Source organism: Xiphophorus maculatus, chromosome 5 (assembly GCF_002775205.1).
Source record: "Xiphophorus maculatus strain JP 163 A chromosome 5, X_maculatus-5.0-male, whole genome shotgun sequence".
NCBI classification, from domain to species: Eukaryota; Metazoa; Chordata; class Actinopteri; order Cyprinodontiformes; family Poeciliidae; genus Xiphophorus; species Xiphophorus maculatus.
The window spans coordinates 32588004-32603647 of NC_036447.1; the positions used below are offsets into that span (position 1 = coordinate 32588004).

The 15644-nt window shown below is 37.8% G+C and overlaps 1 protein-coding gene across 2 annotated transcripts; it reads left to right on the top strand.

Moving 5' to 3' along the window:
• Positions 1–79: 79 nt before the first annotated feature.
• LOC111608639 (lipopolysaccharide-induced tumor necrosis factor-alpha factor homolog) lies at positions 80–7862 on the top strand. 2 transcript variants are annotated; one of them, XM_023334012.1, is made up of 6 exons: positions 80–1208; positions 1294–1413; positions 3898–4063; positions 6055–6156; positions 6245–6449; positions 6542–7862. In XM_023334012.1, exons 3-6 carry the CDS (start codon positions 3928–3930, stop codon positions 6645–6647), a joined length of 549 nt encoding a protein of 182 aa, XP_023189780.1. In that variant the 5' UTR covers positions 80–1208; positions 1294–1413; positions 3898–3927; the 3' UTR covers positions 6648–7862. The 2 variants fall into 2 exon arrangements, with proteins under 2 accessions (XP_023189780.1, XP_023189781.1); XM_023334013.1 differs by having other exon boundaries at positions 3901–4063.
• The last annotated feature ends 7782 nt before the right edge of the window (positions 7863–15644 follow it).

Below are 15644 nucleotides of genomic sequence, written 5' to 3' on the forward strand. Positions count from 1 at the left end.
TTCCTTGACAAATAAAAGAAGAGCAGAAAAGCTGGTGGTAGCTGGAAAAATCTTGAGACAGAACAGAAGTTTCAAAGCATACAATCAGGGCTGCAATGGAACTGTTAAATGAAAACATTTTCATATGAGGATGGTCTGTTTAAAGTCCAGGCTTAAATTTAATTAAAGCCCTGGTAAGATTTTAGAGTTGATGTTCTCAGACACTGCCAATCTAATGTGACTGAGCTGAAGCCATTCTGCAATGACGAATGGACAAAAAAAAAAGATTGTTTCAATGAATGCAAAGTTGGTAGAGTGACACCCCTCCCCCTTTCTTTGGTTGAGATTTTGAAAAATATATAAACAAATATGTAAACACAGGGTGACAGGAGGAAAATGTCCTTTCAGCGACAACAAGATGAAGGCCAAGTTTTCGGATTACAGCTCAGAATCAGAATGTGATCAGCTGAATGATGATTCATCTTTGTGTTCAGTGACACATCCATGAGGGACAACTCTGCAATTTATTTTACAAGATTTCAGCATTCTTTGAGTTCTCTCAGCATGCCTGACAGCTGAAACTTTGCACAATAAGGGCAAACTAATTGCTTTTCTTTATCTAATAGCTTCTGTTCCATGAAAACCCCCCAAAAGAAAGATCCAAAACACAACAAAGAAATAACATAACAGTACCAACAATTTTACAAATTTTGCAGGATTTAGGTGAAGAAAATGTTAAATTGGAAGTTTTAAATTAAAATCCAAACACATTTGTTATGTTCAACCAACAATTCTTAAAGTGGATAGTAGTTCTAAATTCTAAATACTTCGAAGAGGCTGAAATACGACATATCTGTAAGATGAAAACGATGAACTATATTTGTGGAATTTGATGAAAGAATGATCTTAAACAAAGGTCAGTGTCAATCACTAACAAATTCTTTCCCAACACACAAAGAACAGTTTTATGAACAAACACACATCTGCTGTATTTTCCTGCCTATATTTGCCTATGTGCCTCTATATATAGAGTGAGTGGGTGAGGCCTACAGGTGAGCATGTTGTCTCCGCCCAGGAGGAAACCAGGAAGGCTGGTTTCAACATGTAAGTGAAATGTTTCTAATTCCTGAGGGGAAACAGGTTTAAACAGGCTCTAATGTCACGACTCTTATCAGCATGAAATGTATTTCCTTCTACCGGCCAGGTGACCAGTCACTCCTTTGTCTGAGGTAAGGCCACTACTCCTATAAATCCTCTTTCCTCCTGTTTGAAGTCTGGATCACAACCCTGCAGGTGTGTTGTGTTTGAACCTAGTGCTTGTGATGAATGTGAAGGGGCCAGTCAGGATCGAATCAATGGACAGGCTTGGATGTGTCTTGTTTACAAAAGAATGAAATCCCATGTGAACCGGAGTGACTTGACTACATTCAACAGGTATGTCTAAAGGCTGATTCTGCTGGTTCAGAAGAACATCTGCATAATTTTTGGTTACTTGAATCTCATGGACGGCTAAATAATAAACATTCATTTAATAAAAAGTGCAACTGTTAAACAGAAACCATCTCCAAATCAGTTGAATTTGAATAAACTATCAACATTTTCAAATTACTTCTGCTATGAAGTAACCACAAAAAGTTAAAAAAATTTATTTTTAGGTGATTTTGTTTTGAACATCGTAATTGTACTTGCAGACAAGCTGAATTTTGAAGTGTGAAACTAAAGTCAGTGCTCTTGTGTTTGTGTCCGTTTAAGTCTGTTGGGTTCCTGTTAGGCAGGCTGAGAGCTAATCTCAGCGTTAAAACACACACACCCTCTCATTGTTCAGCAGCGTGGGGGAGGAGCTCCTGCCACATCTCAATCACAGCTCTACATTCAGCAGAGGCTTTACGTTTCAACCGTAAATACCCAAACAGTTCATTAACGTCCTTTTTCTGGTGTCAACATTATGTGCTTGGTCATATTACATATAAAAAGACAATGATGCAGTGTATAACACAAACTGATTTTGGAGCCATCCAGCGCAGGGCTCTAGTCAGGTCACCTTAGCACACCTCATGAAGCAAAGGATGGAGCCCAATGTCTGCTTTTATCTATTCCTCACTCTGCTCCCCCACCTGATTGGCCTTGATCAATAAGTTTTGGATAAAACATTGTGGTGCCCATAGAACATTGTTTTTCACAGTTAGAGAAGAACATATCATATAACATGAGATGGGATTTATGTGTTTTGTGTAATTGTCTTTAGTCATGCCTCATTTCTTCCTGTTTTATTGTCCCACTCGCTTCAATATTTAAACATAATTGCAATGTATAAATTATAACATGCATTGCTCCTAGGTGAATCCTGAGTTTCTTCAAAAAGGTAAATGTGTGATGCTTTCAATAAAAAATGTCCAACCAGTTTTCTGAAATAATTCAGAGGGACATCTCATGAACCATCAACTAGGAAGCATATAGTGTATAGAACAATGGTGCCCAAAGTCGCTCCTGGAGAACAGGTGAACACCGGCATCCTGCATGTTTTAGTTCTCTCTCTAGTTTACCGCACCTGGATCAAATGATGGCTCATTAGAAGGACTAAGAAGAACATTGACATGTTAAGGAGGTTGTTACTACTACCAGGGAGAGAACTAGAACATGAAGGATGCTGGCCCTCCAGGACCCACTTTGGGCAAAACTGGCATAGAACAACACAGAGAACAACACAATGCTATATATATATATATATATATATATATATCCACATTGAAAAAAGATGGAATTAACTAAGCAAATAGGTACGAGTCTCCTATTGGGCGATATACTGCAGGGCGATTATGTTTCAGCTGGCAACAAGTTATTTAACCCCAGATGGTGCAATGAGTTTTTTCTAATTTCTTAAACAACCATATCAAAAGACACAGCCTGTGGTCATGGAAAAGATGTCAATCTGTTTGAGAAGGGTCAAATCATTGGCATGCATCAAGCAGGGGAAATATTTAAGGAGATAGCAGAAACTACTAAATTTGGATTAAGAATTGTTCAACGCATTATTAAAAACTGGAAACATTGATCCATCATTGTCAAAGAAGAAACATGGCCAGAAATAATCCTGATTGTGATGAAAAATCCCGAATGACAGTGATCGTTCATTTAAATGTTTGGTGAAATCAAATTGAAGAAAAACAACACTAGGACTCCGAGCTATGTTTAATAGTTATACTGAGGACTTTTTATATATATACAGTATATATATACAGTACAGACCAAATGTTTGGACACACCTGTCTAATTCAATGGGTTGTCTTTATTTTCATGACTATTTATAAGGCAAGAAATCCCACTTATTAACCTGACAGGGCAGGTTGACCTATGAAGTGAAAACCATTTCAGGTGACGACCTCTTGAAGCTCATCAAGAAAATGCAGAGTGTGTGCAAAGCAGTAATCACAGCAAAAAGTTGCTACTTTGAAGAAACTAGAATATAAGGGCTATTTTCAGTTGTTTTACACTTTTTTGTTTAGTGCATATTTCCACATGTGTTATTCATAGTTTTGATGCCTTCAGTGTGAATCTACAATGTCAATAGTCATGAAAATAAAGGAAACTCATTGAATTAAAAGGTGTGTCCAAACTTTTGGTCTGTACTGTATATATATATATATATATATATATATATATATATATATATATATATATATATATATATATATATATAAATTGTGTAATTCTTCAGAGGATCCCAAAACTTACAGCTTTAGACAGCAGAACCCCAATGTTTTATTTACAACAGATCCCTGCAGGATATGTTGGCGCCATGCAGCAGTGACAGCTTTCTGACAAACTAACAACCACTGAATGGAAATGATGTTAAAACATACCAGAAAAATAATGACAGGATGTTTTACATTGTTTTGTTTCCTTTACCCTCTGTCTCAGCAGCGACCTGGTTAACTGGATAATTTGCTGATGGAACCACCTTCATATGAGGAAGCCAACAGCCATTGCTCCATTCAGTCTGCAGGACAACATAACCACTCCTCTCCTCCAGCCTATACCTCCACCCAGTCCCCATCTACACCTCCTCCAACGTATGGAGAGGCCGGTAAGACGTCTAACTCCCCGTTATGCCTCAGCTTTTCTCAGTGATCTTAGAGAAACTTTCTATTTTTATAGATGACATTATCAGAGATTCACCAATTAAACGAGCCTTCCTCCTTTAACACTTTTCTTCTTCATGTGATTTAAAAAAGCAGTTTTGGCCAAACCTTTTACAGCAAGGGCTAAAAACAGCAAATGAAACCTTTTCTTTGTAAGTATATATTGTGAAATAAATTTCTTGTACATTTTTTTATCTGCTCAGTAATCAATCAATCAATCAATCAATCAAATCTTTCTATTCAGACACATATATGGTCCTTAATAAACAAAAACAGACAGAACAACATAAAAAAGATTAAAAATAAAATAATCATCCATAAATTCCCGAGCCACATCAATCGAAGTGGTTGATGACAGTGGAACTGCCTCCGGCCACCAAGTAGCTCTGTCCACCGTCGTCAGGAGATAGGTAAAACCTCTGGAAGATGGAAGCAGCCCCACTAAGTCCACATGCACATGTTCAAACATCTGTTGCGGAACAGGAAAGTGCTCCAGTGGAGCCTTAGTGTGCTGTTGCATCTTGGCACGCTGGCAAGCCAAACAGGAAGCCGCCCATGTCCGTACTTCTTTACAGAGTCCCGGCCACACAAACTTTGCCCCTACCAGTTTAACAGAAGCTTTAACGCCCGGGTGTGAAAGGGAATGAACTGCATCAAAAACCTGCCGACACCAACTAATAGGGACCAAAGGTTGAGGTTTGCCAGTCGAGACATCGCAAAGACAGGTTGCCCCACACTCATGAAAGGAGACCTCCTCTAAATGCAAACTGGATTCAGTCGTTTTAAAGGCCAGAATATCCTGGTCGGTCAGTTGGTCTGTGGCCATGGCGAGGTAGTCCACACCTAAATGCACAGAAGCAACAGTCAGCCACCAGATTATTCTTGCCAGCAACATGCTGAATGTCAGTGGTGAACTCTGAAATGGCAGACAAATGCCGTTTCAGAAGCTTTTGCCATAGCAAAAGTGAGAGGCTTGTGGTCAGCAAAAGCAGTAAAGTCCCTGCTCTGCAACATGAAGCAGAAGTGACGTGTTGCCAGAAAAAGGACAAGCAGTTCCCTACTAAAGGTGCTATATTTTTTCTCGGCATCCCGGAGTTTCCTGCTAAAAAAGCGAGGGGTTGCCAGGCACCATCTACCCATTGCTCACAAATTGCCCCAACTGCATAATCAGAGGCATCAGTTGTTAGAGCCACCGGAGCCATTGGAGATGGATGGGCCAAAAGCGCAGCATTAGCCAAGGCCTTTTTGGCATCATCAAATGCCTGCATCCTTTCGGGAGTCCACTCTATCTGCTGGTCCCCTTTTTTGCGTCTAAGTGCTTCATACAAGGGGTGCATGAGGTGAGCTGCCCGTGGGATGAAATGGTTATAAAAGTTTACCATCCCTAAAAACTCCTGCAGGGACTTCACTGAGGGAGGGCATGGAAAAGCGGAAACTGCTTCAACCTTTGCAGGTAGGGGACTGCCCCTTGAGAAGACACTTAGTGTCCCAGGAACTCAACAGCTGTACATTGACTGTACATTATATACATAAGCTAAATTATGGAAAATCAGTTCATACATTAAATGTTTTTTAACCATTTTATTGGCGACATACAGACAGGAGGAACATGCTCTCATAGAATGGCAGCCAGTGCAGTTAGTGAGAGGTTACGCAATCCCAGGTGAGACTCAGCTCGCTGCTGCCTCACCTAGCATTTGAATGGGAAAATGTTAAAATTCAGCGATTTTGAAGAAAAAATCTTTGTATTTTTGGTTAAACTAATGAAAAATAGGTACTTTATAGTACAAAGCAAAGGGTGAAAATAGCTATATAAATGATCATTATATATTATTTTTCTATGATGACAGGTGAGGCTCTGCCTCTCCTGCCTCCCCTGACTGCATATCACTGAAAACCAGTTGCAACTTGTGATGATTCTGGTTTTTTTTTACAGTTTACCCAAGTGCTTTTCCTGTCTTGACTCCACCCTCTGGGCAAACTGCTGTGGCTACATCATCTGAAAACTCCAGAGTCACAGTCCACCCACTTATACAAAGTACTGAGTTATTTTTTTAAACTCTATTTACTATTGGCTACTAATTTCTTGTACATATTTGGCTCCATGTTTCTTTTCTTCTTGGCAGTTGGTGAACGAGCCTCCAGAGGCAGCAGAGCTCCGACAGTAGTGGTTGTGTCCCAGCCGCAGCCAGTTCCCATCATACTGAACAGTCTGAGAGACTCTCCTGGATTTGTTCGCTGTCCTCACTGCCTCGAGCTTGTCACCAGTAACGTTACGTATGTCGCTGGGAGGACTGCTGTGTGCTCATGTGTCATTATGGCATTAATGGGGTGGGAGCAAAACACACACACGCATGCATGTACACACAGAAGAATTACAGTGTTGAAGCTCAGCAAGTGGATCTAACTGTTCTGTGTTTCAGGTTATTCTGTGGTTTCTGTCTGATTCCACTGTGCATGAGAGGACTGCAAGATGCACATCACTCCTGTCCACAATGTGGCGAGAAACTGTACGTTTATGAAAGATGACATGCTGTCTGGATCCATGAAGCTTCTGGTTTTCTCCATCTGCTCAGGGTCTCGTTAAATATGGTGCAAATTTTGCAAATTAATTTGTCATATGACTGTTCCAAAAACATGCTGCATACACTGCACTTTTTCTGAGCTTTTAACTCAAAATAAAGGTAGCTTATCTTTGGCAAGAAGGAAAAGTCACATTTAAGATTCATCACAGCAGGAAAGAAATATCACACCTAAATGAATGCTTGCATTTAGGCCCCAACTTCCTCATGACTGCATAGATAAGCATGTGAAAGCAATGACTGGAATGCTTGCCATACATCTCAAACAGCTGATACAGGTTGGTGTGTTAAACATTTTAAGGTATTTTTCATAAGCATTCCTAGATTATTTATAGTTGAAATGCATAGACTAATAGGTGAACAGTAAGTGTATTTTTGATGTTTTCTATAAATGTTTGAAGTTGTTAAAAGGCTCAAATGAGAAAAGAAGCAGAAGCAGTTTTAACATAATTGTAATACCTCAGATTGTACGAAATATTATCTTTTGTCACTTATTTTAATTTTGTTTTTGTTATTATCAAAAGTATAGTTCAGATTTTTTTTTAATTGGGCTCCTTTGGGGAGGTTTATGATGATGATGTTTAGTGTACTACAGAGCAGAAAGCTGACATCTTTCTTTCTCCCTACATCCAGTGGATGATGCAGGTTGATACAATCGATAATAGCCACACAGGCACACCTGCTAAAAGGAAATAAACACACCCAGTATTGGCTGAGAGGTTGCCAGGCGACTGTGCCAAAAGGCAGTTTCATGTTTTGTAAGCGAGCAGAGTCCGAGCAGAGACCAAGTCTAAGCGTGAGGAGAAGTTTTGAGTACAAGCATTACAAGTTTTGAGAAGACAGACATTGAAGTTCTGCTTTCAGACTGAACATGTGTGCTCTTGGATTATGGCAGAAAAATCCCCTTCAAAAACATTTGTTAATTCAGAGATATTAATTTAAAACATGAATGTAGTTTTGATTGTATAAAAGACATTGTTTAAAAGATTTTCCAAAACTATTGGATAATGTGATATTTCTTAATTCTAATGGTAATGTATTCCAAGTGTGTGATGCTAGGACCAAAAAAGCCGCCTGACCAACTGAGTTTTTCCTGAATTATGTTTTGCAATGCCCTCTGCTAGATTCTGTTGTGAATATATTAAAGAAAATATGAACAAAATAATTTCTTTACTACAGATCTGCTCAGTCCACTTTGTACCAGAGTGTGAATCTATGTTTGAGGGTGATACAAGCTCATCCAAACTCTGGTCTTCAAAAATATGAAGGTCTTTCTCAGGTCAACTGGTTTGCTCACAGTTGGAAACAAACTTTCCAACAATTTTGTTTCCTTGTTGGAAAGGAAGCAAACTATTTAGCAAATCAAAGTGAGAAAAGGAACCAAAAACATTTTCAAATAAAAATGTGATTTGAAAACTTTTAAATTACTACAATACCAACCTCGAGCATCATGTTCAATAACTTATTGCCTCATTGGCAGCTCATAGTGGACATCCTCTTGTGGAGTACAGTGTAAGGGTGGACCAAACCAAATGAAGCTGTGAAATGCTAATGGGAAATCACCCAAAAACTCCACTACAACATTAGAGATTAGCCTGAGTTCAGATTTCTACAGGACATTGGAGAGGTCTTCATTTTCTTCCCTTGTGTTCTTGATGGACAGTGAATTCCCTGAGAATAGAATAGAATAGAATTTGGCTCCCAAATTATTCCTTTTATACAGTAATGACATACGTAAGGCATCATCAATTCATAGATTTATTTTATTTGCTGATGATATAAATATATCAGTTTCTGGTGAGAATCTACAACAATTTTTAAATACTATTATCTCAGAATTTATTAAAAATTAAAAGTTGGTGGACTTCCGGTTATGGCAGCCACGTGAGAAGACGTACCGAACTTCGCCCTGCTGCTTGTTGCTTTAATAAGGGGAAAATAACCGCTGTTCACAAAAGATTTATGCAAAAAGAAAGGACAAACTGATGTATAATGCCTAGCTCGACTAAACAACACAAAGGGAAAAGCGAAGCATCCAAGCAAACGAAGCTGTTCGACCACAACCTCCGTGGAGAAGCTGGCAAAGCTAACAAAGACATGGCTGCGCAAGAAGGGACAAGCGAGTCTGAAAGTAGTAAGTCAGATCAAATCCTAGCGGCATTGGAGTCATTAAGAAGCGAGTTTTCCGCGAAACTTGATGGAGTGATGGTGACACTACAAGATGTAAAACAAGAAATGAAAGATTACAATGAACGTATGTCGCAAGTAGAGGACCGGATTTCCACCGCGGAAGACGAAGTGGCTAAGCTACAAGCTAACGTGAGCACCTTGCAGGCTAAAAATAAATCGATGGAGGACAAACTCATGGACTTGGAAACAAGGTCTCGCTTGAATAACTTAAGGCTCGTGAATTTGCCAGAAGGTGCCGAAGGTTCAGATTTATGTGCTTTTTTGGAGAAGTGGATACCGGGGGCGTTGGGGATTGAGGAGCAGCAACCCTCGGTGAGCTTGGAAAGAGCTCACAGATTAGGCCCGAGAGCAGACGGCGCTGCCCGACCGAGAGCCCTGATAATGAAGTTCCTCAACTACCGAGAAAGGCAAGCCGTCATTCGAGCTGCACGGGGAAAAAAGGACGTCTTCTACAAGGAACAACGGGTCCGCTTCTACCCCGATCTGGCCACCGGGCTTCACCAGCTGAGAAAAAAGGTCGATCCGATCCGGGAGGAGCTGCGTAAATTGGGCATTCGTAATGGAGTAACTCACCCTGCAATGCTTCTAGTGACTTATGAAAACAAAACGCTGGCATTCAAAACACCTGGGGAAGCAAGTGAGTTTCTCAAGAAAATTCAAGAGAGCTCAGGACACACAGAGCACTAAGTAAAGAACGACGGTATGTAAAGTAAAGTACGCAAATAACTGAAATTCATTATATGACATCTTACAGTTCGCGCGTATCCATACAGTATACATATTTCTCTTTGCATTTCAGTGCGTTTATGTTCCTAAGTTTGTTACATATCCGCATTCCTAATTTTGTAACAGTAAGCATTTAAATGTAAAATGGTCCTTTAAAAGGTTTTTAAATTTCAGTGGGCAGAGGTAAAAATGTTATTTAGCAGCAACGGGGATACTTCCTGCAGAATAGGCCAAGAGTGGTTTTGCTGATCCTCACTGGTTGTGGATTGGTTCCTGGCCATAAGGGGAGTCTAATAGATAGGGGTGGGACTCTCCCAGTTTGGGGAAGGAAAATGGTAGAAGGGTTCTGTTTTTGTTTTGTGTGTTGGATGTGTGTTCTGACATCCGGTTTTGTTGTGTCTCACATTTATATAAGGTTAAGCAACCCGCTACTTTTGTTACTTTATGCCTCAAATAGTAAAATTTAATTTTATTTCATGGAACTGCAGGGGTCTTCAACGCCTCCAAAAAGTAAAGCAAGTCATGAATAGATTGAAAGAAATGGACTCTAAAATTGTATTTCTTCAGGAAACGCATCTTCTTGATGAGAACAACTTAAAGGTTAGGAGGAGGTGGAGGGGCAATATATATACGGCACCGTTTACATCCCATTCTAGAGGAGTTATGACTCTAATACATGAATCAGTGCCACTGCAAATTAAAAACATTATTAAAGATAAAAGAGGAAGGTACCTAATACTCCAAGGCTCCCTAATGTCAGAAACTCTAATTTTAACTAATATATATGGACCCAATATGGATGACAGTAATTTTTACAATGATTTATTCCTCACCCTGTCAACACTTAAAGGATCACACATATTGGGGGGGGACTTTAATTGTACATTAAATCCAAACATGGATAGATCAACCGGACTAGATCAATCGCATAACAACTATAGAGCTGCAGTTCATAGAATGATGAAGGAGTTGAAGTTACTGGATGTTTGGAGAGAGAAAAACCCAGCTAATAAAACATACTCCTGCTATTCAAGTACTTTTAAAACCCACTCCAGAATAGACTACTTTTTAATTTCTACAGAGTTGCAGTTTAGAATTCAAGATTGTTACTATGACAATATTGTAATTTCAGATCACGCTCCGTGTTGTTTGGTTTATAAAGATGATAAATTAAAGAGAGACCCGCCGAGATGGCAATTTCAACATAAATGGTTACAAGACGAAAACTTTGTGAAATATTTAGGAATACAAATTGATGAATTCTTCCAAATTAATACTACAGAAACAACAGCAAGTATAAAATGGGAAGCATTTAAGGCCTTCCTTAGAGGACATATTATTAGTTATACAGGGTCTAAAACAAAACAAACTGAAAAAACTAGAATACAATTGGAAGATAAAATAAAAATAATTCAAGCTAAAGTAAATAAGGGAAATGACCCACAACTAGAAAAGGAATTATTGATTTTGAGAGCAGAATATGATAAATATTCAGCTTCAAAAGCTGCATCAAGTCTTTTGCGACTCAGGCAAACATTCTATGAACACAGCAACAAAGCGGGCAAGTTACTGGCATGGCAAATAAAACAGTTAGAAACTAAACAACCAATCACATCTATTATATCAAATGAACTAACCTTGCAAGACCCCCAAGAAATTAATGCAGCTTTTAAGAACTACTATGAAGAATTGTATAAAGCGCAAATAAACATAAAATTAGAAAACATAAATCAATTTTTAAATAATTTAAATATACCAAAATTCTCAGAGGAAGACAAGGACAACTTGAATCTAGAAATTACAAAAGAAGAGATAGGGCTAGCCATTGACAATATGAAATCAGGGAAAAGAGCAGGACCAGACGGCCTTCCAATAGATTTATATAAGACCTTTAAAGACAAGCTTTTGACCCCATTATTAGACATGTTTAAAGAAATTTTTCATTCAAATTATTTCCCCCACTCTATAAACGCTGCCATGATTATTCTTTTGCCAAAGCCAGGCAGATCTCCAAATAAATGTGAGAACTTTAGGCCGATTAGTTTGCTAAATTCTGATCTGAAAATAATCTCTAAGTTGCTAGCGCGACGTTTACAAAAGGTTTTGCCAAATACAATTGACCGAGATCAAAACGGGTTTATTTTGGGGAGGCAAGGCTTTCATAACGTGAGGAGAGTATTAAACATAATTCATTATAATAAAGGCACCACAGACTCTGCTCTTTTATCATTAGATGCCGAGAAGGCGTTCGATAGGGTTCACTGGGAATATCTTTTTCAAGTTATAGAAAATTTCAATTGTGGAAACAATTTTGTAAAATGGGTTAAAATATTATACAATAATCCCTCAGCTGAAATAATAACAAACAGAAACATATCTAAGCCAATAAAGATCAATAGAGGCTGCAGACAGGGCTGCCCATTGTTGCCTTTACTATTCACCTTGGCAATAGAACCATTTGCTATTGCGATTCGCTCACACCCTCATCTCACTGGAATCACTGTTGGACCTACAGAACACAGGATTTCCTTGTTCGCAGACGATGTGATCTTATTCATATCAAAATTAAGTTGATCAATACGAATTATTATGGAAATAATTAAATTATTTAGTGAGATATCTGGATACAAAATAAACAAAAATAAGTCTTCTATTCTATTAATAAATGCAAATGAAAAAATTAGCCCATCCTCTGATGTATTACAGTTTAAAATAGTTAATGAATTTAAATATTTAGGGGTACACATCTCTTCAGATCTTGAACAGGTTGCTGCAACCAATTATAAACTCATATTGAATGAAGTAGATAATTCATTTGAAAGATGGATGCCACTACCAATATCTATGATTGGAAGAATAAATATAATAAAAATGAACATATTGCCAAAGTTACTCTATATATTTCAGAATGTTGCTCTTCCTCCTCCTCCTGAATTCTTTTCACAAATAAAGAAGAAGATGTTGCGTTTTTTATGGAACAACAGGAAGTCCAGACTCCGTTTATCTTTACTGTACCTCCCTTATGACCGAGGAGGCTTGAAGTGCCCAAATTTTCACTGGTATTACTATGCTGTGCAGTTGAGGTCTATGATGTTTTATTACAGTAATCATTCTCCACATTGGACTGACATGGAGACTCAGGATTTGAAATTGACTCTGCCTTCATATTTATATTCAAATTCAATATCAAAGCTTCTGAAACATACTAAAAATCCATTTCTTAAGAATATGATAAGAGTATGGAGAGATGTAAGAAAAATTTTAAATGAACCAAACTGTTTATCGCTGTTCAGTCCAGTGTGGGGTAACCAATTTTTTGTACCTGGTAGAGCTGATTTAATATTTAAAGTATGGAAAGACAAAGGACTCCAAATGATTCAGAATCTTTATGTACCAGACTCAGACATACTAATGAGCTTCCAGGATCTGCAACATAAATTTTACCTAGATAGGAAACATTTCTTTAAATATCTTCAACTCAGAAACTTCATAAGAACGAGTCAAAATAATGAGTTGACAAAACCTGCCAAGTCAACTTTAGAAAAAATGTTAACAAAGGACAGTTTGAAGAAAGGAATCATATCAGAATTTTATCACTCAATAATGTTACATATATCAGAAGGATCTCATGATAGACTTAAGGCTTGGAGAGAAGACTTACTGCTAGAGATATCTGAGGAAGATTGGCAAACAGCATGTAAACTGGCCCACACCAGTTCTATCAACACATCTCTGAAAATGCTTCAATTCAAATGGTTAATGCGGGTTTATATAACACCAGTGGACCTTAATAGGTATAACAGGGAGATTCCTGATGTTTGTCCGAAATGCACAGAGGACAGAGGAACTCTGGTTCACTGCATGTGGTATTGTAGGATAATTACACTGTTTTGGAAAGAGGTAAAAGATGTAATTGAGAAAATAATTTCCAAACAAATAATTCTTGAGCCAAAGCTGTTTGTGTTTGGACTGTACCCTGAAAAACATAATTATACTAAAAATGAACGGACATTTATAAACTTAAGTTTGCTTAATGCAAAAAGATGTATATCAATGTTTTGGAAAAAGACTCATGGACCGACCATAAACCAATGGCTGCAGCAGATGTTATCTGCCCTCCCTCTGGAAAAAATTACGTATATATTAAAGGGAAAACAAGATTTGTTTGAGTTCATCTGGAATCCCTTCATTAGGTATGTCAAGGATCTGAACATCTCGGAAGACGGTACAAGTGACTGAAGAACATGTTAACTGCAGTTCCCAAAGACAATTCTGTTTGAGGGCATATACTGTTAAAATCTCAATTTAAAGACGATATGTAAAATATGTGATGGGTTGTATTGGAACCAGGATTGTGAGAGACATTTTGTTGTACTTTTTTGTTTGTATTTTATTTTGACTTGAACAGTAATACTACTATTGTTGTTGCCACAATTTGCATACTGATCAAGTTGTTTGTTTAAACCACTAAAATTCTAATAAAGATATTTTGGAAAAAAAAAAATTAAAAGTTGGTTTGATATGAATATGTTATCACTAAATGTGAGCAAGACAAAATTCATGATATTCACTAACAATGAATAAAAGTGCCCAGACTGTATAATATTAATGGATGTTAACATAGAAAGAGTGCATTAAACAAAGTTTCTAGGGGTAATAATAGATGATACAATTTGCTGGATACACATTAAATAAGTTCTATAAGTTTTCAATGTATGCAGCATTAAATTGCAGTGATTTATGCAAAAAGATACCCAACCAGGTATTGAGTGCATATATTGTAGAGCAGCTGGACATGCTTTTGGTTGACATTTCTGTATAGAACGTCCTATCTTTGGTTGAAATTTCTTAAGATTAAATACATATTTGAAATAATACTAAGTGTAGTAAATCCACATTATATTGGCTTTAGTTTTTGAATTGTATTTCAAAGTAGCTGTGCTTTTTGATGTTATTCTGATAATAACTGAGATGCAAGTGTGCATATTTAAATAAAACCTGCCAACACTGTGACTTAAGCTACTTTCGCTGAAGCAATTCCAGTTGAAATGGATGAAAAAGTGGGCCAATTTGCTTAAAAAATGTGTCACTTCCCTATAGATGGGTGCTTAGTTTTTCTCATAATCATGAGAAAAACAGAAAAACTCCCTCTTTAATGGGAAAAAAACTTTAGCAAACTGGTTGGAGTGTGGGGACAGGAAGAGATGAATGGGCAGCAATCAAGCAAACAATAAATACTGAGCAGGCTGGTCTGACAAACAGGTCACTGACTGCAAGGAGACTAGGAAGTAGGTGGTGGGGGGAGGGTGAACCCAGTTTGCTAGGAGGAGGAGATATTTGGAGTCAAAAAAGCTGGGGTAAAAAAGTGTTCCAAAAACTAAGAATGAATTAAGAAAATTAGCACTGCATGTTGACCTCAAAGGTGTGGTTCAAAATGGTTTAGAATATCAATCAGCCTAATGTCATTAGTATGACGTCTAAACACAGGTAAAACAGAGACTGCATAAGACAGCATCAGCACTGTTGTTAGTTCATAGTGGCCCAAATCTCTTTCCAGGGGATTTCCGAATATTCTGTCCAGTGTTGTTTCAGGATCATGATGCAAGGTAAGAGTATATAAACAGTCCAACATTCTTGACTCTCACAGCACTGTTCAACAAATGGAAAGTGTTTGGGGGGTGAGGGGCAGGGATTTAAGATGAATTTTATGGCCCTCCACAATAATGTGACCCAGTTCATAACCCTCCAATAAAATCCTGATTTACGAAACAATAAGTTGCTTGAATAACTTCTTGATTTTATTTCTTAATTTGCGTCTCTCCTTTCCTTACGTTCTTACTCAGAGAACTAGTTAATGTAACTTCGATTAATTAGTGTATTTATTTTTAAAAATATAAAATATGGTTGGTTAGTGATCTGATTCTTTCAGGGAAAAACTACCTTTTGGTCCTCGTCCACCATGGCCACCACCAATAACATCTGTTTTTTTTTTATGTTGCTTTGAATCTAAATTTATTAGCTATTAAAA